This window comes from Clarias gariepinus, chromosome 1, assembly GCF_024256425.1.
Source record: "Clarias gariepinus isolate MV-2021 ecotype Netherlands chromosome 1, CGAR_prim_01v2, whole genome shotgun sequence".
In the NCBI taxonomy this organism is placed as follows: domain Eukaryota; kingdom Metazoa; phylum Chordata; class Actinopteri; order Siluriformes; family Clariidae; genus Clarias; species Clarias gariepinus.
The window spans coordinates 14110539-14134335 of NC_071100.1; the positions used below are offsets into that span (position 1 = coordinate 14110539).

Here is a 23797-nt window from a genome sequence, read left to right on the forward strand (position 1 = left end):
TAGCATCTCTCACCCAATGGGACAATGTTTGTCTAGTGGCGGCCGCCCTTCGGCTGCGGCCCATAACATATAAGAACCTGCTTTGATTTACGCCACTGGCTAGCGCGGTGGATGTACTGTAAATCTGAAGAACACAAACTAGACACAGTAAGTGAAGTCTTTTCTGCTCCGGAGCTGTAAATGGCGGAAGACAGAGGCTTCAAAAAAAACTGGGTGCATAGTCAAGAATGGAACCTTTGGAAGATGGTTGGGGTGAGGATGCAGAAAAGCTTTAACTCACCCAGGGGCAAAGACTAAGCAAGATGGGTAGGCTGACCAAGCCTGCAAATCTCCAATTCTTTTCAGAGAAGTAATGGCCATAAAAAAAAAACATCTTAAGGGTCTGGTGGCGCTGACTCTAGTGGTTCAAAAGGGGGTGTCAACCAACCCCTCTGTCACAATAGCTAGATCCCAGGAAGGGACTAACGCTCTAGTCGGCAGTCTCAACCGTTTATTGTAGTTCCACAAATAAAGCGGGCAACTAAAGGGTGCTTTTCACAGAAACCCCATCAGTCAGAACAAGGTAAGCCAAAATAGCGACCACGTACGTTTTAAGCCCGAGGTAAATTTTCTTGTAGCAACTCCAGCACTAAAACAATTTGACAGTGGACTGGGTCTACATGTTTTACTATGCACAAACTTTTAATACACTCAATTTGAGGGCATAAGTTCTTCTAGTGGAGGGAGTCCTAGCACTTAGTATAGTTTTACTTACACTGGCTGGAAGACCAGCCTCTCTTCACTGGTCCCCCTCAGAAGCCAGACGTGAAGGTAAAAGAGCTCGAGCCGGGGATGAAATGTCGTCTTCTGCACCTAAGACAGAAGCTCCCTCCTCACAGGAGAGATATTAGATCAGAAAACCACACACTGGTCGGCCAACGGGGCGCTATCAATACTGCAAATCTTGTTGACAGACCTTCGCCAGGAGTCCCGAGAGGAGAGCTACGGGAGGAACTGCATAAGATGCAATCTGGGCCACGTATGGGCCATCGCCTGACTACTTCGGGGTGGGGTTTCCAAACCCTGTGTGTCACAGCTTGCCTGAATAGCAAGTCTGCTCCCATATTCATATGCCCTGGAATGTAAATCGTCCTGAGGGACAGGAACTTGTTCTGTGCCCCAAAGCAGAATCTGGTGTGCTAGCTTTTCCCAGCTGCGTGAACAAAGTCTGCCCAGGCGATTATTTAAGAAGATGACCCCTCCAGATCCCTTGGGCTAGATGGCCATCTAAGACCAGACCCAGACGTTAGCAGTTTGCAATGACAACACAGATCTAGAGTGGGATCCAGAGTCAAAAACCCGGGGTCTGAAAGGGTATGAAGCGCTCAGCGCGTAACCCTTATTGCCTCTGGGGATTGGCCCTTGGATGGAATCCACTGTTTTTTAGCCACAACTGAAGCGATCTCATGTGCAGAAGGTCTATGGGTATCACCAAGGAAACAGCTGCCATGAGACCCAACACACTTTAAAAGTAGTAAAAGTTACTTTCTGGCCTAGCTTGATCTCCTTTAGGGTATTAAGAATGGATTCGACATGCCCGCATTGCGGCCGAATCCCATATGACACCCATAATATGTCGTACTTGAACAAGAAAGAGAACGCTTTCCATGGCGTTGAGTTTCAATCCTAAGAATTGAAGTGAGCTAGGATGACACCTCGATGTCGAAGCGCTAGCTGCTAGGACTAAGCCAGAATCAGCCAGTCGTCTGTGTAATTTAGGATACGGATGCCCTGGAATTATAGAGCCAGGGGTGCATCCGTACATTTTATATATGTGCGGGGTGACATGGCTAGGCCTAATGGAAGGACCAAATACTGGTAGGCTTTGCCCCCAAAAAGCGAACCTCAGGAACTTCCTGGGTTGTGGCAATAATTCTGTATAAAAATATGCATCCTTCAGGTCGATTTTCACAAACCAATCCTCTAGTTGGATTTAAGAAACACTTATTTTGGTTGTCAACATTTTGATATTCAGCCGACAAAGATGTAAAATTGGCACAACCCCCCGTCTCTCTTGGAAACCACTGACTGTAATAGCCTGATTCTTTGTCTGGCAGGGGAGCATGTTCTATGGCCCCTTTTTCCAGCAAAGTCTGAATCTCTAAAGTGCTTTGTACCTAAAAAGACATAACTGGCAGTAGGTTCCCCGCTGCCAGCTTCTCAAAAAGGGGCACAAGTTTTGGCACTTCATCAAGATTGGTGGGCGGGGGGCGTGTTAGAGGTTCGGCATCCTAAAACATGGCAGGAAGGAACCGAACACCTAACATTTCACTGGAGCCCGCTGCACCCCGAAACACCAGTGATGGTGGAGATTGATCCATGGCCTCCTGAGGGTGCTGGTCCTCTACAGTGCTTCGTACCTAAAGAGACATACCCGGCAGTAGGTTCCCCGTTGCTGGCTTCTCTAAAAAGTGCACAAATTTTAACACTTCGGCTAGATGGCGGGGGTGGGGGGATGCTGGTGGTAGGGGGGTTAGATGTTCGGCATCCTGAAACATGGCAGGAAGGAACCGAACACCTAACATTTCGCTGGAGACCGCCTCTCCCTGAAACACCAGTGGTGGCGGAGTTTGAACCACGGCCTCCTGAGGGTGCCAGGAAGGAGTCTATATTTCTTATAGGAAATATAATATAGACACCCCCATGGTCCTGGGCATGTAATGGGCTCGCTTATCACAAAGGAGCGCTCTGAAGTAAAAGTTTCCATCTCGCGGAAACGAGAGGGAAAGTTTCTTCCACCCCTTCACGAGAAGTGCTAGAGCGCGCTTGAGAAGTGGATGGTTAAGGCTCATGATCCCGCGAGAGAGAGCGAGAGAAAAGGAAGATTCTGTCTCGTGCGCTTCCGCCAGATATTCACGCGAAAAAAAATGCGTCACAGCTCGCTGTTTCATTTTAAAGACAGCGAGCTGAGCATGTCAAGCCAGAGGATAGCGTGCTCCTTCCCCAAACACTGGAAACAAAAAGCGTGGAGATCGCCCTCAGTGAGATATTCTTCTACGTGGAGGGACGGCACTCATGTCTAACTCTGCCATTTTTCTGGTGAATAATAAGACACTTTATATTTTCGCTTTCTTTTTGCTTTGAAAAAGTGCTTGCACACACGTACACAATGTCGGTCCTTGAAGACAAAAAGAGCTGAGGATGTTTCCGTTTCATGCCTATTTATAACCTCCAGGTGCACCTAATTAAATGACGTCACCTGACCGAGGTTATACAGTATACAGTATGCCAAAATTTTTGCCCTGTTTGACCCACATGCTTCAACAACGAGTCGCGCAAAGAGCATTCCCATAACGATTTCACGCAGCATCGAGTGTAGCTTTTGAAAGGGAATAAATAGAGACTTTACTCTAATAACTGTGTTCTGTTACTTTGCACAATCAAGTCGCAATTTGACTTGAACCCCTCATTTTTCAATATGTTTTTGCTCCATTCATGCAAACCAGGATGAAGCCAGATGTAAACACAGATGTAATACTATCCTTGGCTGACTTACCATTGGTGATGCATAAGATTTTGGGGTAGTATGTTCCATCAGTCAGAAACTTGGACTCTCGATCTGGATATTTTTTTAGTCTGATCTCGCCTGTTTTCTCATTAATGCTCAACCAGTTGTCAACATCCTCTCCTTTCAAATACCTACAACAATTAAAAAAATACTAGCATTTTTAAACATCAATTGTATTTCTTAGCTGTAAATTTAACTAAAGATACCATGTATATTCATACAAGCCTAAATATAATAATGATAATAATAATAATAATTATTATTATTAATATTTTTAATTTGTAATTTGTTGTTATTATTATTATTATTATTATTATTATTATTATTATTATTAATAATAATAATAATAACAATAATAACAATAATAACAATAATAATAATAATAATAATAATGTTTTTATTTATTTATTTATTTGTAATTATTATTATTATTATTATTTTTAAAAAATTATTATATTTTTTTTTATATAGACGCCTTTCTGGTTACCCAAGGTCGCCTACCAGATAAAAGATAAAACAAGATAACATGGATAAAGGTAACATTGAGTAGTAAGTAAAATTAAAACTATATGAAACAAAACAAGAGGCCTTGTCATAATTTAAGACATTTGAGTGCAGCCTTACATCATGTAGGATAAGTGCTTCTGAATAAATGAGTTTTAAGTTGGAATGTGAATTTGGTTGGAGAATTTATGTTACGGATTTAGGGGAAAAAATTCCAAAGATTTAAAGGCTCTGGATCCCATGGTGGTCAAGCGGGAAGGTAAATGGAAGACTTGATGAAGTAGAGCGAAGAGTGCGAGAGAGAGTGTAGAACTGAACGAGTTCTGATAAGTAAGGGGAAGCGAGATTAGGTTTAAGTTCTTTAAATGTAAGGAGAAGAATTTAAAACTCTATATAGTATTTGATGGGGAACCAGTGAAGCTGTTGAAGAGTGGGGGTAATGTAATGCATAAAGGGTATTTGGGTTATGATACAGGTAGCACAGTTCTGTATAAGTTTAAGTTTATGTAGGAGTTTTTGTGTTATGCCAGTTAGAAGTAAATTACAGTAATCAATATGTGGTGCTAGGTCAATAGGTGGTGACCAGTCTATTTAAGAGAGTGGCAGCGAGTGTGGGGTGAGGTACTAGCAAAAATGAGAAATGTTGTGAAGCAGGAGGAAACATTGCAGATAATGTTTATACGGGCCTTGAAGGACAAAGTGAAATCAAGGATGACCCCAGGTTTTTACATTTAGGCATTTGGCAGACGCTCTTATCCAGAGCGACTTACATTTTTATCTCATTACACATCTGAGCAGTTGAGGGTTAAGGGCCTTGCTCAAGGGCCCAACAGTGGCAACTTAGTGGTTGTGGGGTTTGAACATGAGATCTTCCGAAGCGTAGTCCAATGCCTTAACCACTGAGCTACCCCAGCTTTTTGACCTGCGTAGAGGGAGAACCTGAAGAACCATCAATGCAGAGTGAGAAAATGTTGGACTTGAATAGGGTTAATTTTGACACTATTAGGAGAGCCTCTGTCTTATTGTTGTTAAGTTTGAGAAAATTGCAGGAAAACCTAGTGTTTATTTCATTTAAGCAGTTGGTGAGACAGGAGAGTGGAAGAGCAGAGTCAAGCTTAGTCGATATGTAAAGTTGTATATTTTCTGCATAACAAAACAAATGCATACTGAATTTCCCGAAGATGTGACCAAAAGGGAGAAGATAGATAAAAAACAGAAGGGGGCCAAGAACAGAGCCTAGGGGATCACCACAGCTAGCTGGAAGAGGCTGAGAACAAAATGTTTTAATTGCACAAACTGAGTTTAATCAGAGAGGTATAAAGTGAACCAGGTGTTACTATGTTTAGTACAGAATCCAGCCTGAAATTATTCAAACTGGTTATTTTTACCAAGGTAAATGTGAACCTGTATTGCAACTACTTTTTCCAATATTGTAGAAATTAAATGAAGATTTAAAAAGGGACGAAATTTGTTGAGATCATTAGGATTAGAGCCATGTTTTTCTAAGGATTGGAGTAATTGCAGCTGTTTTGAGGGATTATTGGACATTGCCAAAAGTTAGAGAGAAGTGAATAATTTGAGTAATGAGAGAGGAGCGTAAGGACATACAATCTTTAACCAGTTGGATTGCAGTATGAATCTTTTTGACATGTTGTAGTCACCTCCAGGTTTGGACAGAAAAAAATAAAGACTATCAAAATTTCCAAGACCTCCCTTTCTCTTAATTGAAACTTTATTTGATTACTTGGCAAGATCAACAACTGAGGTGGATTATCTCTGTAGACATAACAGCATTTCAAATTTAGTTATGCATGAACAGTAATAGTTCAAATAACGTATTTAATAAGTTTCAGAAAGCCCTGTGTGCCAGTCAGGGTCACACTGAATTCGGCACCTATTCTTTAGATTGAATGTCAGTAAATTGCAGTATACTATGCACACATGCATGCAAATAAACTGCACACATGATGGGTTCGCTTTGCTTTTACAACAGTAGCTAGAGAGAAGAATAAAATTTATAAATATTTTTAAAGGTGAAAGAAGAAAATTAGAAAACATTTTATAAGGGTTTACATATTAAGTATTTTACTAAATAGCTTTTGGCAATGAATTTCTTCTATTCATTTTGTATACTGTAATTTTGAATCAAATTCAATTTAGTATATTGTCAACTGTGTAAAAATTCTAAACTTAGTTTATTGTAAAATTCTTGCAGCCACCTCACACTAGTCTCATAGCGGACACTGTGACATGTCTATAACTTGTTCATAGGATATGGTGGCCATATACAAAATTAAAATGTGACTGGTGTAGGAAAATAGGTTATAAGAATTAAATTATTTTTCTATACCAGCACAAGGTTTTATTTTTCATATTGTAATTACCTAATCTAAAATTTCTAAAATTATTTATATGTTTAAATCTTCCTGGTCCTGATACCGCCGCACTTCGTGATCATTTAGGTAGCACCGGTAAGGTATCAGGGCCAAAGAAAAAAAAAGAAAAAAGAAAAAAAGACAGACAGAAAGAAAGAAAATAAAAGACAGAAAGAAAGAGAAAGAAAGAAAGACAAAGTGACAAGCGCGCTATTCAGACGCAAAACCCCAGCCTCTGTCTGTCTAAGACGCTGGTGAGTCCAACACATCAGTCCAGTGTGCGCGTTCAGTTTTAGTTAATAGTTAAAAACACAAACTCTTCCTCATTTTAAAAGAAATTCTCGTTCAGGGCATAGGCCCCAAGAGGATATAGTTTTATTTTTAGTTTCAGAGCCCCATCTATTCTTGCATAGTCGTCAGAGCTCTGTTTATTTTAAGTCTTAAGGTTTTTTTTGGTTTCCTTTTAAGTTCTTTAATTAATAATCCCACACTATCTCTAAACGTAAAGGACTTCCCATGTGTATCATAAGCACTTTCCCAAACTCCTATTTCATTGACCCAATTTGAAGCCCTGCATCAGGACTCTTTACATAACATTTTGTGGTGCGGCTCTCCATACGGCACTATGTAACATACAATACAGATTTACTGAATTACCACATAATACAAATAAATTGACCATGTTCCTGCAAGGAAATAAAGTCTTCACATAAATTCCACTAGTTCCAATAAGGATCATAAAAGAATATCGTGATGTTTAACATAATGCTTATGGTAGCAACGGTTAGATAAAAAAAAAAAGTGCTATTGAGTTTAAGTAATCATTTATTTTTCTTACCTGACATTAGTGGCGGTTAACAGCGTATCACTGTCTGTGGCAGTGTAGGTGGCGATGACCTTCTTCAGGTCGATGGTGGTGCGGTCTTCCGAGATGGAGACGACTTTGACAGCAGGGTTGAAGTGAGGGGCTTCAGGTACATTCATCACTTTGATCTTGATAGGGTATGTTATAGGCTTTTCAATCACCACTGACTTGTGATAAGGACTCTTGTTGTTGACCACCACTATCAGATTAACCTCATTTAACTCCTCAAAATCCAGTTTCTAAGGAAATCAGATAATAAAATATAGAAAAGCATTCATACAGTAGATACATGTATATGTATATTTTATGTCATTATCCTTTGTAAATTATAATGGTTGCTTTGTTATTTATTTGAATGTATGTGTTTACATTATGCTTTGCATCTTTATTATAAACCAAAAATCCTGATGAAATCAATTACTTCCTATGATGACTATATAAAACTGTGGATCCCTCCTGACTTGTATTAATGGTTCAGGCTGCTGGTGGTGGTGCAGTTGTGTAGGGAAGATTTTCTTGGCACATATTTGGCCCATTAGAACAAATATAATAATCCACCATGTCATAAAGCTCACTGTACTCAAATAGCCTCCACAGTCACCAGTTCTGAATCCATGAGAGCAGCTTTTGGGAAGTGGGGGTCCACTATGGATGTGTAGCTGACAAATCTTCAGCAACTGAATGATGCTATTATGTCAATATAGATCAAAATCTCTAAGGACATTTTCCAGGACCTTGTTGAATCTATGCCACAAAGAATCAAGGCATGTCTGAAAGGAAAAGAGGATCCAATGCAATACTAACAAGGTGTACCTAATGAAGTGGCACTGTTTCCAAAGTCAGATTTACCCAGGAATGTCTTATTAACTAGAGATTTTTAAAATGACTAGTATAGTGCTGTGTATAGATAGTGTAAGTGCTATCTTACCTTATCGACCACCAGAATTCCCTCATTAGTTTTGGGGTCCGTACTGATGCTGAAGTGACCGGCTTCATTTCCAGAAATGATACTGAACACAGCCTCCCAGTTTGAAGTATAAATTTGATCCTTGTCTACTGCCTTAATCCTTATCGCTTCCACATTCATGATATTCTCCTTCACACTACCCTCATACTGCAAGACATGATGACAGTCATTATGACAGGAACCATGGATATAATAGTGGGCTTCATAGACAATTGGAAGAGCATTGAGGGCAAAGCTGGCCTGCTAGGACGGGATGGTGTCCATCCTACTCAGGAAAGTGCTGCTCTCATTTCCTATAGTATAGCTCATAGTCTCAGAAGAGGCCTAGATAATCAGTGACAAGCCAGAGGCCAGGATAGGAAGCAGACAGACAGGCTAAAACAACCGTCTTCTAGCTGCATAGATCTTAATATGATCAGGGATCATCATATTGAGACTGTGTCTGTTCCCCGAGCTAAGCAAAAATGTATAAAGACTCAGAAAGTCAGTTATAGTAATTTAATTAACATAGATACCACAAACTCGGATCACACTGAATGAGCAGCCAGCACCTCTGATCTGAAGCTAGGACTGTTAAATATTGGATCTCTCGCATCTAAAGCAGTTATTGTTAATGAAATTATCACAGGAATTTGATATACTCTGTTTAACTAAAACCTGAATTAAACAAGACGAGTATGTAGCTTTAAATGAAGCTAGTCCTCCTGGATACAGCTACACACACCAGCCTCAGCTAACTGGTAGAGGAGGAGGCGTCGCAGTTATTTACAATGATAATCTGTCTATCATACAAAAACACCGACACAAATTTAATGCGTTTGAAATTCTCTATAGTAAAATAACAAGTGTAGCTACAAATATTAGGTCTGCTCAGTCAATCCCACTAATTATGATTTACAGACCTCCAGGGCCGTATTCTGAATTTCTTAGTGAATTTGCAGATTTCCTCTTAAACCTAGTCATTTCTGTAGACAAAGCGTTAATTGCTGGAGATTTTAATATTTATTTTGAGAATCCAGAAGACCCTCTGAGAACAGCTTTTATGTCCATACTGGACTCAGTAGGAGTAAATAAGTGTGTAGTAGGACCCACTGATAAAGCAGGACACACTTTAGATTTAATAGTATTTTTTCGGATTAAGTATAAGAAATTTATTCCCAATTCCACTATCTGAAGTTATATCAGATCACTATCTTGTCTCAATTAAAGTGTGTCATAGTGATAATGTATGCACAGCACCACGCTACCGTATTAAACATACATTCACATCAACTACCACAGAGTTTTACCAGTAATCTCCCAGAGTTTACAACTTTGATTGGATTATCATTTAACCCCACAGAACTCGATTAGGCGACTAAATATTTAGAATCGACGTTCCGTTATACTTTAGATAATGTAGCTCCAGTTAAAAGAAAAATTATCAAAGATAAGAAACTCGTTCCCTGGTTTAACGAAAACACACACACTTAAGACAGACCGCTCGGAAATTAGAATGTAAATGGCGTCAAACTAAATTGTTAGTATTTTAAATAGTATGGAAGGAGAGCATCCTGAAATATAGAAAAGCTCTTAGTGTAACTAGATCAACGTATCTCTCCACTCTTATAGAAAATACCAAAAAATATTTTTTTTAATACCGTAGCCAAATTAACTACAAATAAGACTACTTCAGAAATCTCCACAACAACATTCTGCAATAGTGAGGACTTTATGAACTTTTTTAATAATGAAATTGTAAATATCAGGCATAAAATTGAGGCTTTGAAAAGGGACAATGCAATTGATGCAGATGTTAAACTAATTATGTTGGATCGGAACCTAGAATACTTTACTCTCCTTAAAGAGAATGAACTGATTTCACTCATCTCTTTTGCAAATTCGTCAACCTGTATATAAGTTCCTATACCGGCACATTTTCTTACACAGATAGTACCAGTAATAACAGAACCCCTGTTGAGAATAATAAATTCTTCACTCAGCATTGGATATGTTCCAAAATCTTTTAAATTAGAAGTTATTAAACCAATTATTAGGAAACCTGACCTTGACCCCTGTCAGCTGTCCAATTACAGGCCAATATCAAACCTCCCCTTCATCTCTAAGATTCTCAAAAAAATGATACATAGAAATAGCATACATGAACTGTATCAGTCAGGATTTAGGCCTCATCACAGTACAGAAACAGCACTCGTTAAAGTAGTAAATGACCTTCTATTGGTCTCTAATCAGGGTTGTGTAACGATGCATGTATTACTCGACCTGAGTGCAGCTTTTGACACCATTGATCATAGTATTCTTCTTCACAGATTAAAAAATGTAGTAGGAATTAAGGGTACAGCCCTCTCCTGGCTCAGATTCTATTTGACCGATCGTTATCAGTATGTAGACTTAAATGGTGATTATTCTGCATGCTCTCTAGTGGAGTTTGGTGTTCCACAAGGTTCAGTTTTAGGCCCACTGCTTTTTTCCCTTTACATGCTTCCTCTGGGCAACATAATCCGTAAACATGGTATTAGTTTTCATTGTTATGCTGTCGACATACAGTTATATGTGTTAGCAAAACCAGATGAGAAAAAACAGCTCACTAAAGTTGAGCAATGTGTGCAGGATATAAGAGATTGGATGCTAATTAACTTTCTTCTGCTTAATCCTGATAAGACAGAAGTTCTAGTCATAGGACCGCATTCAGCTAGAAGTAAGATTTTAGATCACACTGTCACTTTAGATGGCCTTTCTGTTCCATCGAGTGCAACAGTAAAAGACCTCGGTGTGATTATAGATTCCAGCCTTTCATTTGAATCTTATGTAGATAATATAACCAGGATAGCATTCTTTCAACTCAGAAATATTGCCAAAATAAAAAATATACTGTCGCTAAACGAAACAGAAGTTCATGCTTTTATCACCTCTAGGTTGGACTATTGTAATGCCTTACTGTCTGGTTGTTCAACTAGATGCATAAACAAGCTTCAGCTGGTCCAGAATGCAGGAACGAGAGTTCTCACTAGAACCAGAAGATACAAGCACATCACACTTATCTTATCTTCACTTCATTGGCTCCCCATGAAACTTTGCATTGATTTAAAAATACTATTCTTGACATATAATGCATTAAATGGTCTCGTGCCACAGTATCTGAGCGAACTGCTAATGTCTTACGATCCGCCACGCCTACTCTGATCAGATGCAGGCTACTTGTCAGTACCGCGTATTATAAAAACTACAGCTGGGGGCAAAAAAATTTCTTACAAAGCCCTTAAAAATGGAACAGTCTTCCAAATAGTGTTCGGGACTCAGACACAGTCTCAGTGTTTAAGTCAAGGCAAAAAAACCTGTTTATTTAATCAAGCATTTTTATAAATTGATTTGTCTTGGGTAAAGTAGCAGATCTGGGGGACTCATGGACATAGAGTATTAGGTAACCTGGTATGTTTAGATGCTGTCTTCCCCACTCTCATTGATCACTTAGGTTTGTTGACGGTGAGATGGTTGTTTGCTTTACATCTCAGCGAGCCCTCATGTCTGTGTTTTCCTCTGGGTCTCTCTTTTAGTTATGCTGTTATAGTTAGTCCTCCCAGAGTCTCTGCTTGCACTTTACACTAAATATTAATTTATATTATACATTATGTGACTGCGACCATACCTAACTGTTATCTCTCCTCTTCTGCTCTCCCCTCTTCTGTTTCCTCTCCCCCTCTCTCTCTTCGCTCTCTCCCCCTCTCTCTCTTCCCTCTCTCTGTCAAGCTACACATGTCATTCCTGAGCTGCCAGTGAGCCAGACTCCCCCTGCCCTCTGGACCTGTCTGACCCATCCTGGTGCCCCGCTTCTGGTTGGAGATCTCGTCGCATGGATGCCCCATGTGTTTCTTTGGGATGCGTCTGGTGTCTGGGGATGGTTTCACTCTACCATGAAGACGGTTCTGGCCTTGACTGGTGTTGACAGCTGTTTCTCTGAGGACTTGACTTGGCTGAAGTTGCTCGATAGTTCAAGACTGGAATTTTCTACAAGTCTACCTGAGTCTCCAATAACTACCTGGACTCCATATTAACATCAATTAACATTAACTGTTATAGCTGAACTGGCTGCCACCTAATACACCTAACACATAAATTCAGATCAATTTCTGCTTCTTGTTTCACTCAAATGAGGATGCGTTCCATGTTGAGTCTGATTCCTCTCAAGGTTTCTTCCTATTACCATCTCAGGGAGTTTTTCCTTGCCACTGTTGTCCTCGGCTTGCTCACCAGGAACAATCTGATCAATTTTAATTCATACACATTCACATTCCATACAAACTTAAATAATTCTTTTAATTGTGTAAAGCTGCTTTGCGACATTGACAATTGGTAAAAGCACTATACAAACAAAATTTTATTAAATGAAATTGAATATAGCCAACTGTAAGACCTTTAAGCTCTGTTTTGATAGTCTGAACAGGACACAGAAAATTGGTAAAAGTTGCAACCAAGTCCCACAGGGTGGTACGGGACTTAAATCTTAATTGAAGCACTTTCTATACACTGAAGTGAGTGTGTGGACTTTGGGTGGATTTCACAACATATGATTAAATTTTCATGATTAGATCAAGATTTATAAAACTTCTCCTTTTCTCTGTAAACGCAAACTGTTTGAGAGACACATGTAAAAGCTAAAGTGGGTAATGCTTAATATATAAAAAATGTAAAAAATTATTTATTGTTTTGATTTTCTTCAGACAACATTATTACAACAATAATATACTGTATTAGCAACGCTTATGTCTGTAAGTTTATTCAGCACACATATGCACAAGATATATAAAGAACTGCCATTAGATACTATTAATAACAAAAAAGTGCATAAAAAAACACTTACTGATTCCTTCTCTAATTCGGGGATGTTGTCATTAACATCACGTAAGTTGATTGTCACGGTCCCTGTTCCCGTATTTTGAATGTTTTGGGAATCAGAATAGCCTCCATCCAGGTCTGTAGCTGTGATTATCAGTTTGTATGTGTCTTGTGTCTTTACAAAAATAAACAGTAAGTATAATAGCAAAGATATATATAAAAAAATAATAACCTTGCAGGCATTGTTTTATTTTTGTTGTTGTTAAAATTTATTTAATAGGATCAACTTAAAGTTCAATATTTTCAAATTAAACACAGACTTTTTATTGGAATCCTTTTTGAAAATCCATCTTTACCAAGGATGTCAATAATTCTGAAAACTCAAATTTTATAAAGTTCAGATTTTGGACTTTTCTGAATAAATATCGTCTCACATCATGTCTTTTCAGACAGCTTTTGGAATTATTCACATTCAGTAAGGCTGCTTTTGACTTAATAATCAACGAGATGATGGCCTTTTTGTAATTAATGCACTCACCTCTCTGTCCAGAGTGTTCAATTTAACATTGATTTCACCAGATGATCGCTCAATTCTGAACATTATTTCTCCCGCTGGCTCCTGTTGTATCACTTTGTAGGCAATTTTTGAAAAAAGTTTGCCTTGCTCATCCGCATCAAAAGCTGTGATTGCAATTACATGGGTGTCTGGAAGAAAGATTGTTAACAATCAAACAATTAAATGTATTGATTAGGCTATATACTGAGAACCATAATCCAAAATTTAAAATAAATTGTGAAAAATTGGACTAAGTAATATGATGATGCAATATTAATCTTGTGATCAAAGACCTTAAATTATTTTCCTGAGATATCACAGATATGGCCATTTATGAAACAGCTGATTCTTACCCTATGTGTAGATAGTTACACATTAACATTTTTTAAAGTAATTTCTCAATTTTGATTGAGCAAAAAATATCAATTAAGTTTGTAACAGTCAGTAAGCTTTCTAAGGAAATTTTCCTTTTCTTCAGGACAATTTAAAAAGACGAAAGAAAGATGCTCATGGGGAAAGACACTAATGTTTTTACAGTAGCTATTATACAGTATTGTAAATCATAACAGGAACCAAAATGTCTTGCAGATGTTCCACAACTTTAAATGTTAAATATAATATTAGGTATGGCCATATATTATTAAAAATCACTGTGATATAAGAATAATAAAATACCATGGCGTGTGCTGTTATTAGTAAATAAATAACTTAAAGGGGGAATTGGTAACTCTGCTTCATATTGTATTACATTGCCAAGGGTTATGTGACAAGGCTTTAACTGCAGGCAATTCTTTATTAGAACAGAGAATTAATACCAACAAAAAATCCCTCTCTAAAAACTTGTTCCAGATATGACTACCGGTGGCTCAGGTCAAGCGTGCAACTATCTCTAACTGGTTCACCTGATGCTGAGGCTCTGCCTAATACTAAAAGCCACTATGATCAGATGATGTTTATAATGATTTTACACAAAAACATCTAGAATTAAAAGTGGGGGTAATAACTTTTGAACATGACTGTATGACTTCTTGGAACTAGGCAGTGGCACCAGTACGCCTCTGCACCTACTGGTGCTCTGTGTTTCAGTCCCTTATCAGTATAGGATACAAGGGGCAGTCTTGTCTGTTTCAAACATATGCTTTGTGTATTAAAACAACAACAACAACAACAAAAAAATCCCAAATCCAAATGCCATGTCAAAAAAAAAAAAACAATTAAACAAACAAAACAAGTAAATCAAAGTCAAAGTACCTTTGTCACTGAGCTCATCAACAGAACCAATCATCTCATACTTAAACTCAGGAGCGTTGTCATTCTGGTCTAAAACTATGATTTTCAAATCAAGGTCCTTTTCAACAAGTGTTCCATCTTTTAGCGCAGCTCTCCCTTTGAGCTAAATAAAAACACAAATGTACACACACACACACACACACACACACACACACACACACACACACACACACACACACACACACACAAACACACCATTCATATAAATGATTAACACTTGCTAGACTTTAATCAAGGTTCTATTTTGAGCCATGTCTAATTCTGCACAGTACAGGACAGGCAGATCTCTGTTAAACATGTGTTACAGGTGATTTATAAACAGTAACTGTGAATATCCTGCAAATTATGATGAGAAAACAAAATATTTAAATGAAGATTTAGTGAGCACTATTTATTCTGTAGTAGTTTGTTTTAAAACCGAATTGATTCTTTAACATTTCATTTCGATGAATTTGGCTAAATCTGATCAATCTAAACTTCAAATTGCACTACTATGCCACTGAAAATTTTGATTTAGCCATGTGTATATAATCTCTTACAGGAACCAAGCACAGCTGAGTTATATTTATATTTTGTACTTATGGGGTGTCTATTCATGTTTGATTCTTATCTTCCAAAAACATCCATTCATGTTTGATTCTTATCTTCCAAAAATATAGCTTGATTTTTTTTTTTTTTCAATGCATTATTTTATTAGGGTGCTGGTGGCTCAGTGGTGGGTGTTCAGCCCGGGGTCGATTCCCTGCCAGGGCCCAAACCCCAGCCACTGGATGCAGTGCCAGTCCCAAACCCGGATAAAAGGGGAGGGTTACATCAGGAAGGGCATTCGGTGCAAAACCTGTGCCAAACTTGTATGTGCGGACCAAATGGTCCCCTGTGGTGACCCCAATATTGCATTATCTTAATAAGCGGGTTTTATTGTAATATTATAATCTTACAGATTTTTATTTGGGTGTATGTTCGCATGTTTTCTCCCCTGTTATGTAAAGTTCTTTAAGGTTCTGAATTTCCTCTTTTTCACCAATCCCTCAAAATTCTCATGGTTATAGGTGGATAACTATTAATTGTCCCTATGAAAAAGTTTTTTTTTCGTTGTTGTTCCTGCCAAAATAGCAAAAAAAACTTTCAACAAAATTGAGTCTTATTTAGCTTTTAATTTTTTTTCAGTAGCAGAACGCTTTGACTTCAAGTACAGCACAATGAATAAATCCTTACCTGCAGTTATAGATTTGAATGGTGCAAACCATTTTTCTACATTTAAAGGGACTCTTTTGCATATAAGCTGCAAAATTGGACCCCTACTATAGTGGACAAATTGATGCTAGACATCTGTTAACTAACTTTTTTCTTTAAAGTAGACATAGTAAGTACAGTACAGTATGTCTGTACATCTGCAGTAAATGTTTTACCCTTTTGAGGTTCACAATAAATTCAGGAATCTGCAGAGAATGCAGTGAATACACTTACCTCATAAGTAGCTGTCTTCTCTCTGTCCAAGATGCCATGGATCCTGACAAAGCCATTTGTTTTGTCTACACTGAATAATCCTTCAACTACTGAAGGTCCTATCAGAGAATATACAATATCTGTCCTGGTCTCTTCATCCGATCGGATCTGAAATCAAACTCATACAATTACACACAGTATACACATGTGGGTGATATAATTGGATAAACTATGACAAATTGAGAACCTTCCTTTTGAGAAATTATCATTTATCATTTTGTACTCATTGTCATGTTTAGTAATTATAGCATGATGCTGTTAAATTATCTGCAAGTAAACTATATGTTTTCTGCCATGGCAAAAACCTTCGGATGGGTAGAGTTTAGATTTTGGTGTTTTTCTTTAACTGGTGACAAAGCCAACAAAAACATGAACGATTTTAGTATGTACTCATTTTTGCACAAAGGTAACCCAACAATCAGAAACCAGGTGGGAACAAAAAGCCTATCCTCCTTCTTTCACAATCATTAAAAAATAATTAGCAGGCCGTGTGTCTATATTATGTCAAGAAAAACAGACGACAGCCATGACCTGCAAAAAGCAATTGTTTGTGATCAGCAATCTGGAAGGGTTTTAAGGCTTCAAAAGGGTTTCAAGGTTTTAATCTTCAAAGAAATATTGAAATTTAATATTCTACAGTGATAATAATTACTCACAAATAAAGAACCTTCAATTTAATTTCTCAAATGCAAGAGGTACATCATGAGACTATCCAGGGCCCCGATTGTGAGAGGGCCCTTGCAAGCCTGAAATGAAAAAATGAGAGATATGTATCACCAAAGTAAGGGGATTGAATGAGACTGCTTATGTGTGGGGCCCAGAGTTTAGGGTTCTGCTCCTGGCCACAAACCCTCCATACTGGCTGTGAAGCATGCTCATGAAGCAGTGATAATTTGGGCTTGTTTTGCAGCCACATGGCCTGGGAAACTTGCATTTACAGGGGTAGCTCAGTGGTTAAGGCATTGGACTACAGTTCGGAAGATCCCAGGTTCAAACCCCACAACCACCAAGTTGCCACTGTTGGGCCCTTGAGCAAGGCCCTTAACCCTCAACTGCTCAGATGTATAATGAGAAAAAATGTAAGTCGCTCTGGATAAGAGCGTCTGCCAAATGCCCAAATGTAAATGTAAATGTAAATTTACTGAGATGATAATAAACTATAATAATAAATACACGCTGCATCGGCAAAAGCCACCAGCATTGTGGCTGATCGAACCCACCCATCACATTCACTCTTCACCTTCCTGCCATTTGGAAAAAGTAACTGAAGCATTCGGGCACACACATCCACTGGACTGATTAATCAACACATGCACATATACATTGATCTACACTATCAAACTATTGTACACACCAACCTGTAAATGCTCTTTTTGCACAATATTCATAAATCGCCAATTTGCACAAAAAAAACTATTCCTTTCACTGTGTACTTACTGTATTTGGTTGAAGTGACAATTAAAGCCTTGACTTGAAACTATTCATACAAGAAAATTCACGGAAAATTTAAGGCCATCTGGTCATAAGATTAATCTATGCCGAAACTGTCATGCAACACACATTATTTTTAAAAGGCTCCAAAGAACAGTTTCAGTTAAGATAGAACCAATGAGAGACAAGCTTACTTGTTGCCTCTAGTGTCTGATTCCTGAAAAATTCTAATAGTGACGTAAGTTGAACTTGACTCTGTTGGTTCATTCTAAATCCGGTCATATGAGGGTATAAAGTGTCAGAGAAGATTCAGGAGAAAACAATCTGCAAATATTATTTTTATGTTAGTCTTGTGGCCCACGCATGAGCACTTCCCTTTGTCCTGTTCTAATGTAAAATGCAGTGATGCATTCAAATAATCCTTAAAACGAAAAAAAAGTGAAAATGAAACTAAACTGTTCTGTCTAACCTGATATTAGGAATGCAGTCTAGTGAACTGGCTCTCTCTTTTAAACCCTCAGATTTTAAGGCATTACTGGCTTTAGGGCTTAATAACTTTGATTAATAATACGATAATACTAAAGTTAGACTTGTTAATTTTATAAATAAAATCTTCTATTTTGTACAGTGTGATTCAAAGGTATCCAGATCACTGTTAAAAAGTAAGTCATCATGAAGTATAACAAGTTCTTCATACAGTAGGTAAATAGTGTACGTTCTACAATGTTTTGTCATGATTCAGCAAGAGTAGTTTTGTACGGTTTATCAGTTTATGACATACGTCCATCTTAAAACTTACTTTTACTTAGTGATTAGAGCATGTGATGTCAAATTTCAATCAAAGACAACTTAAAATGCTCCAGCAAAACTTTTGGAAATGTGAGAAAGAGTTCTTATTATAAGCATTATGCAATATGATGTAAAATGATGTATTGATGCCATTTAAGGTAAATAAAATAACATGACGTCTACAGTATTTATAGCTTTAAAAACCATACAAGCAATGTTTTGTGTCATTAGCAATCAGCTTGATGGCTAAATTAAAATGATGGTTTTATAGTGAACCTGATTTTAACTTTTTGGCTGACCATGTACATGTACTAGTTTTTCTTACATTAAGTCAACTAAATGTAAATAAACTGTAAATAAAAGAGTAAAATACTGTTTGACCAGCTCTACCCAGATGCATCTGTGTTTCACACAGATAAAAACAAAACAAGGAAGTAGATAATTGTGTAAACATGAGGATATGTCCTTGTTGGAAGAAGTTAATGTACTTTTGTGTGTTTGTGTAACATGTAAACAATTACTAAAAATAAAAAAGAAATAAAACTTTCACAGTTGGTAAAATTAAATCAAATTGTTTCCATTTCCCTTTTTAAAGGTATTTGAATCATACTTTGAAAATCCAAAGTTGAATATAAAGTCAATACCAAGCTGATCCTTTTGAAACCAAGTCGTCCTTTTTTGCAAGTACAAAAAAAACATTATGGCATTTTACAAAAATAAAATAAGCCACCAAGATACTTTTCTTATGCCTTTCTTTTAACAGACATTATAATAATTAATATGCAACCTATATCCACTTTACAATTTCCCCCTTTATATGTAATTTGCCTGCAGTGATCATAATTAAATTAATATAAATACCCACTTTGGCAATATATTCTTTATTGGTATAATCCACATTCTCCATCAGTCTCGTTGGAGGGATGACCCAGGCCCTTTTCTCTCTATGATGTATTTGCATCTCTTCTTTACCACCTTGAACCCAGATTACCTGTTCATTCATAAATGCATGAATCTTATTTTAACAATCATTGTCATAAACAGTTGTCAAACTGAAAATTTTAAAGAAAGAGATCATTGCTGTAGTTCTTAAGAACCCAGGAGTTTGGAGTTCTGGGATTTTTTTTTTTTTATTAAAGTTAAACGTAAAATTGACAATCTCGTGACTAACTACCAACTATTAAGTATAATTTAGCATGGTTAATTTGGAATGATTTACAGTTTTTTAGCGAAAACCATACAAAGCAGAAAATACAAAACAAACAAACAAACAAACAATAAATAAATAAATAAATAAATAAATAATGTAACAACCACACATATATTTTGTATTTTGTACAAATGAAAAATCAATAACTTTATAAATGAACTACCAAACAAATAGACAAAATTTGATTTAAGAAATATGAAAACATAAAATATAATTCACAAAACTACAACAAAAAAAGGGAGTATAAATTTTAGCGAATAGTTCACCCAAAAGAATACTACCTACATATTTTTTGATGAAAGCCAGGAGAAAGAAACAAAAAATCTCTGTCTTTCAAGACAAATACTTACAGTAGTACAAATCATAGCTATTAAATAGAAAGTCAGAAGTGTCGCCATTAAAGCAGGAATCCACAGGATTAAAAAGATGTGTGAGTGTAAGTGTTGGTGTTAATATGAAAGCTGCACTTGAAGGTCTCTGCTTTGCATACTGAGTGTGGGTGGTGCCAAAATGTTGCGATGAAGCAATTGGTCATTGCAAGGCAGGAAGGCACATTTTCTTGTTTGCATTACTACTTGTGGCTCAATTTACTTTAGTTCACACTACATAGAATCATTATCAGAAATGTGAGTTCTGTACAGTAAAGCACCCAACATCCAGTAATAATAATAATAATAATAATAATAATTATTATTATTATTATTATTATTATTATTATTATTATTATTATTGTTATTATTATTATTATTATTATTATTATTATCATCATATTCAAGTTTAACAAAAAAGCCCTGTGCAGCATCAGATTTTTGTTAAATAGTTTTATTCACACACAAGCCTACAGCAAAACTACAGCACTGACAGCAAATAGAAAACCTATCCTTGTATTTTCTATTGTAATTACGTATTTTCTATTGTAATTACGTGAGAATATAAAATAAACCTAGACATTTTACTCCTTTCCAGCAGATAATTTGTCTTTAAAAAAAAAATAAAAAAATTTAAGACTGTAAATTTAATTATCTTTTACTTCTTGTAGTCCTGTAATAGAAACTACTAAATCAATCAGTAGTAAATAAACTACTGTATATTCGATATATTTCTAGTGACTTGCCAGTGGCGGCTGATGCAAAATTCTTTTGGTTGGACGCAAACAAAATCAAAATGAAACTTTTAATAATCGCCTGTTAATAGCCATAAGAAGTGCTGAAAAAACACAGTGTAAGCTTGGCCACAATCACTTGACTGCTGCTTAATTAAAAGATCAGGTCGATCTGTTCCAAGCTCTTTAACTTTTTTCTTTTTTCATCTGATCACATGAGCCCAAGTATTTAAAAACAATATTGATTCGCTAAGAACAAAAGTGGAAGGGTTCGGGGCGAACAGTGCTGCGCCCCAAGGATGAATTGAAAAAAATCAAATTGGAGCTCAGCCTCAAATCACATGCTTTTCAAAAATTTACTTGCCTTCATAGACATTCATTTGTCTGCCGCCCTGCGTACATGAACACAAATGAACGTAATATAATAATATAGGTTAGAATTTTTTTCTTTATTGTACATAAATTATATTTAGAATAATGTGACTAAATTACTTTATTTCATTATTAAAATGAATAATTACTATGGTAAATAATTACATGTTAAAGTAGCATTCTTCTCTACCTAACACTGGACATTTAAGAGGGCAACGCCCCAACTAAGCATGTAGAAATAAAGAATCAGAAGAAGAACCGGGGTTAGTAAGATTAATATTGGGTTTACTACTGCCCTAAGGGAACAGTCCTGGTTAGAATGGTTAGGCTCTACTGTTCAACTGTGGCAGGTGCATAAGTAGAAGTTGGAAGGCGAAAAGGAAGAGCTCCTGACAATGCAGTGAGTCAAGGAGCTGAAGCCACTGATGTGCCATCTCTAGATGACACAAGAGATGCATGAGAGACAATCGGGGCAGCTGGTAAAACTCTTTTGTATGGCTTCAATCTGTTATGGTGGACAACCCATGGCTTTAACTGTGCTTCCCTTGAATTCGTGATCTCATATGTGACACCTTGGCGTTTATTTTTTCTCATCCATCGCTGAACCACAAATATACTTTTACATCTAGGAGCCAGCTTCTGCATCTTTTGTGTAGGTTTTTCCAAAAAAACAATGTCACCTGGTGGTGAAACACCAATTTCTTGACATACTAAGTCTTTTGATGCTGTTTATTTCTAGCAGTGTTCTGAGCTGCACCTTTGAAAGCATGAAGGCAAGGTGCTTAGCCGTACCTGGTGTTGAGGTCAATGCAGGACTACAATTTAACATGATATCAAGTGACAAATTTGGTTCTCTTTTATGAACAAGGAAGAACGAGGAAAATCCTGTGCCAAAATTAGTACTTAAGGTATATGCAAGTTCAGCTTGTGAAAAATACTGATCCAATTAGCCTCCCGTGTGTGATATATATTTAGTGAGTTGATCTTTCAGTGTCCTGTTTAGTCTCTCTACCAGGCCATCTGATTGGGCATGATATGGAGATGTGTGCATTTTGTTAATGCCCAGTAACCTTCATAGATGTTTAACAAGGTCCGATTAAACTTGATCTGTGTGAATGGACTCTGGTAAGCCATGTTGTCGTATGTAGTCCTCAAAAATACACTTTGCCACAGTAGTTGCGGGTTGGTCTTTCAGTTAGAAGAGATTGACATAGCGTGTAAAATAGTCCATTACTACCAGAACATACCTGTTGCCTTGTATAGTGACAGGTAGCTCAGTGATGTCCGTGGCAATCATTTGAAATGGCCTCTCTGCTTGGATTGGGTGTAGTGGAGCTCTTTCATGTGGCGTGGGAGAACCATGTGTTTGACATGGCAAGAACTTAGTACAAAACTTGTGAATATCACATGACATGTATAGCCAGTAACATATGTCCTGGGCTCTCAGCAGCGTGCGCTCTGCACTCAGATGACCACTAAGTGGATTACCATGCAATGCTACCAGAGCTGTGGTGATGAGCGCAACAGGCAAAACAACTTGAAAAGTAACAGGCGTGTATGGACTTGTTGTGGTTTTCCTGCACAGGATTCCCTGGCGAATGGTCAACTTGGGATATTCTTGCCACCGTATCTGCAAGATGGGAGATGAGTGTTTTAAGTGGCCTATTGTTGGTCTGGCTTTTTGTTCTCTAGCCATGGAAAGACTCTACTGAGACATTTATCATAACATTGTTGTTTTTTGCAATATGTCCAAATCCACCGAGTGTGTGACTGATGTCAGTGAGACCCAAAGGATTATTGGTATTGCTGTTTTTGCCCATGGGGTTAATTCTGTCTGTAGCGATGATTGCTAAGATACATTAAACAGCGTTGCACTGGGTATGGTGTTAGGACGCCTGTACATACCATCAGCGTTGGTGTGCTGTTTACCTTCCCATTGTATGATGGTGTAATCATACAAATCCAGCTCAAGTACCCATTAACTGCGTCTACCAGTTAGATCATTTTCCACTAGAGTCTTCTTCAGGGGTTTATGATCGATGACCACAGTGGATGAACTACCAGACAAGAAATGTTTTAAAATGTCTTACAGAAGGCCATGATGTGGCTTAGAGTTAAATAAACCAAACTCTATTAAACTAGCCTGGTACACAGATACTACTCCACAACAATGTTTACAATTGTTGCTAAACAGCTCATTATGGTTTTGTACAGTAATTTTCAAGATAATAATAATAATAATAATAATAATAATAATAATAATAATAATTTAGGCTGAAAATGTGTGGTGTTTTGGATGGTCCAGGCACTAAAAGATGTGAACCTTTCAGCATTGCCATTGTTTTAATATTGGATTCAGCACCATCCTGACCAGTGGTTAATCTTTGGGTTAATTCAGTTAAAGAAATTCTAGACCTGGAATTCTGGGTCCAAAGAACCTGTCAGATTCC

At 37.3% G+C, this 23797-nt stretch overlaps 1 protein-coding gene across 1 annotated transcript in view; it reads right to left on the reverse strand.

The window, feature by feature from the left end:
- The window catches only part of LOC128509898 (desmoglein-2-like protein), a 42874-nt gene extending 22566 nt beyond the window's left edge, over positions 1-20308 (reverse strand). The window contains exons 1-9 of the mRNA XM_053481802.1: positions 20224-20308; positions 19529-19654; positions 16405-16551; positions 14899-15040; positions 13630-13796; positions 13117-13266; positions 8220-8405; positions 7265-7530; positions 3536-3678 (exon numbers count right to left, since the gene is read on the reverse strand). Coding sequence (XP_053337777.1) covers positions 3536-3678; positions 7265-7530; positions 8220-8405; positions 13117-13266; positions 13630-13796; positions 14899-15040; positions 16405-16551; positions 19529-19654; positions 20224-20271 — 1375 coding nt within the window. The 5' untranslated portion in view covers positions 20272-20308. The remainder of the gene's footprint in view (positions 1-3535; positions 3679-7264; positions 7531-8219; positions 8406-13116; positions 13267-13629; positions 13797-14898; positions 15041-16404; positions 16552-19528; positions 19655-20223) is intronic.
- Positions 20309-23797: the final 3489 nt, after the last annotated feature.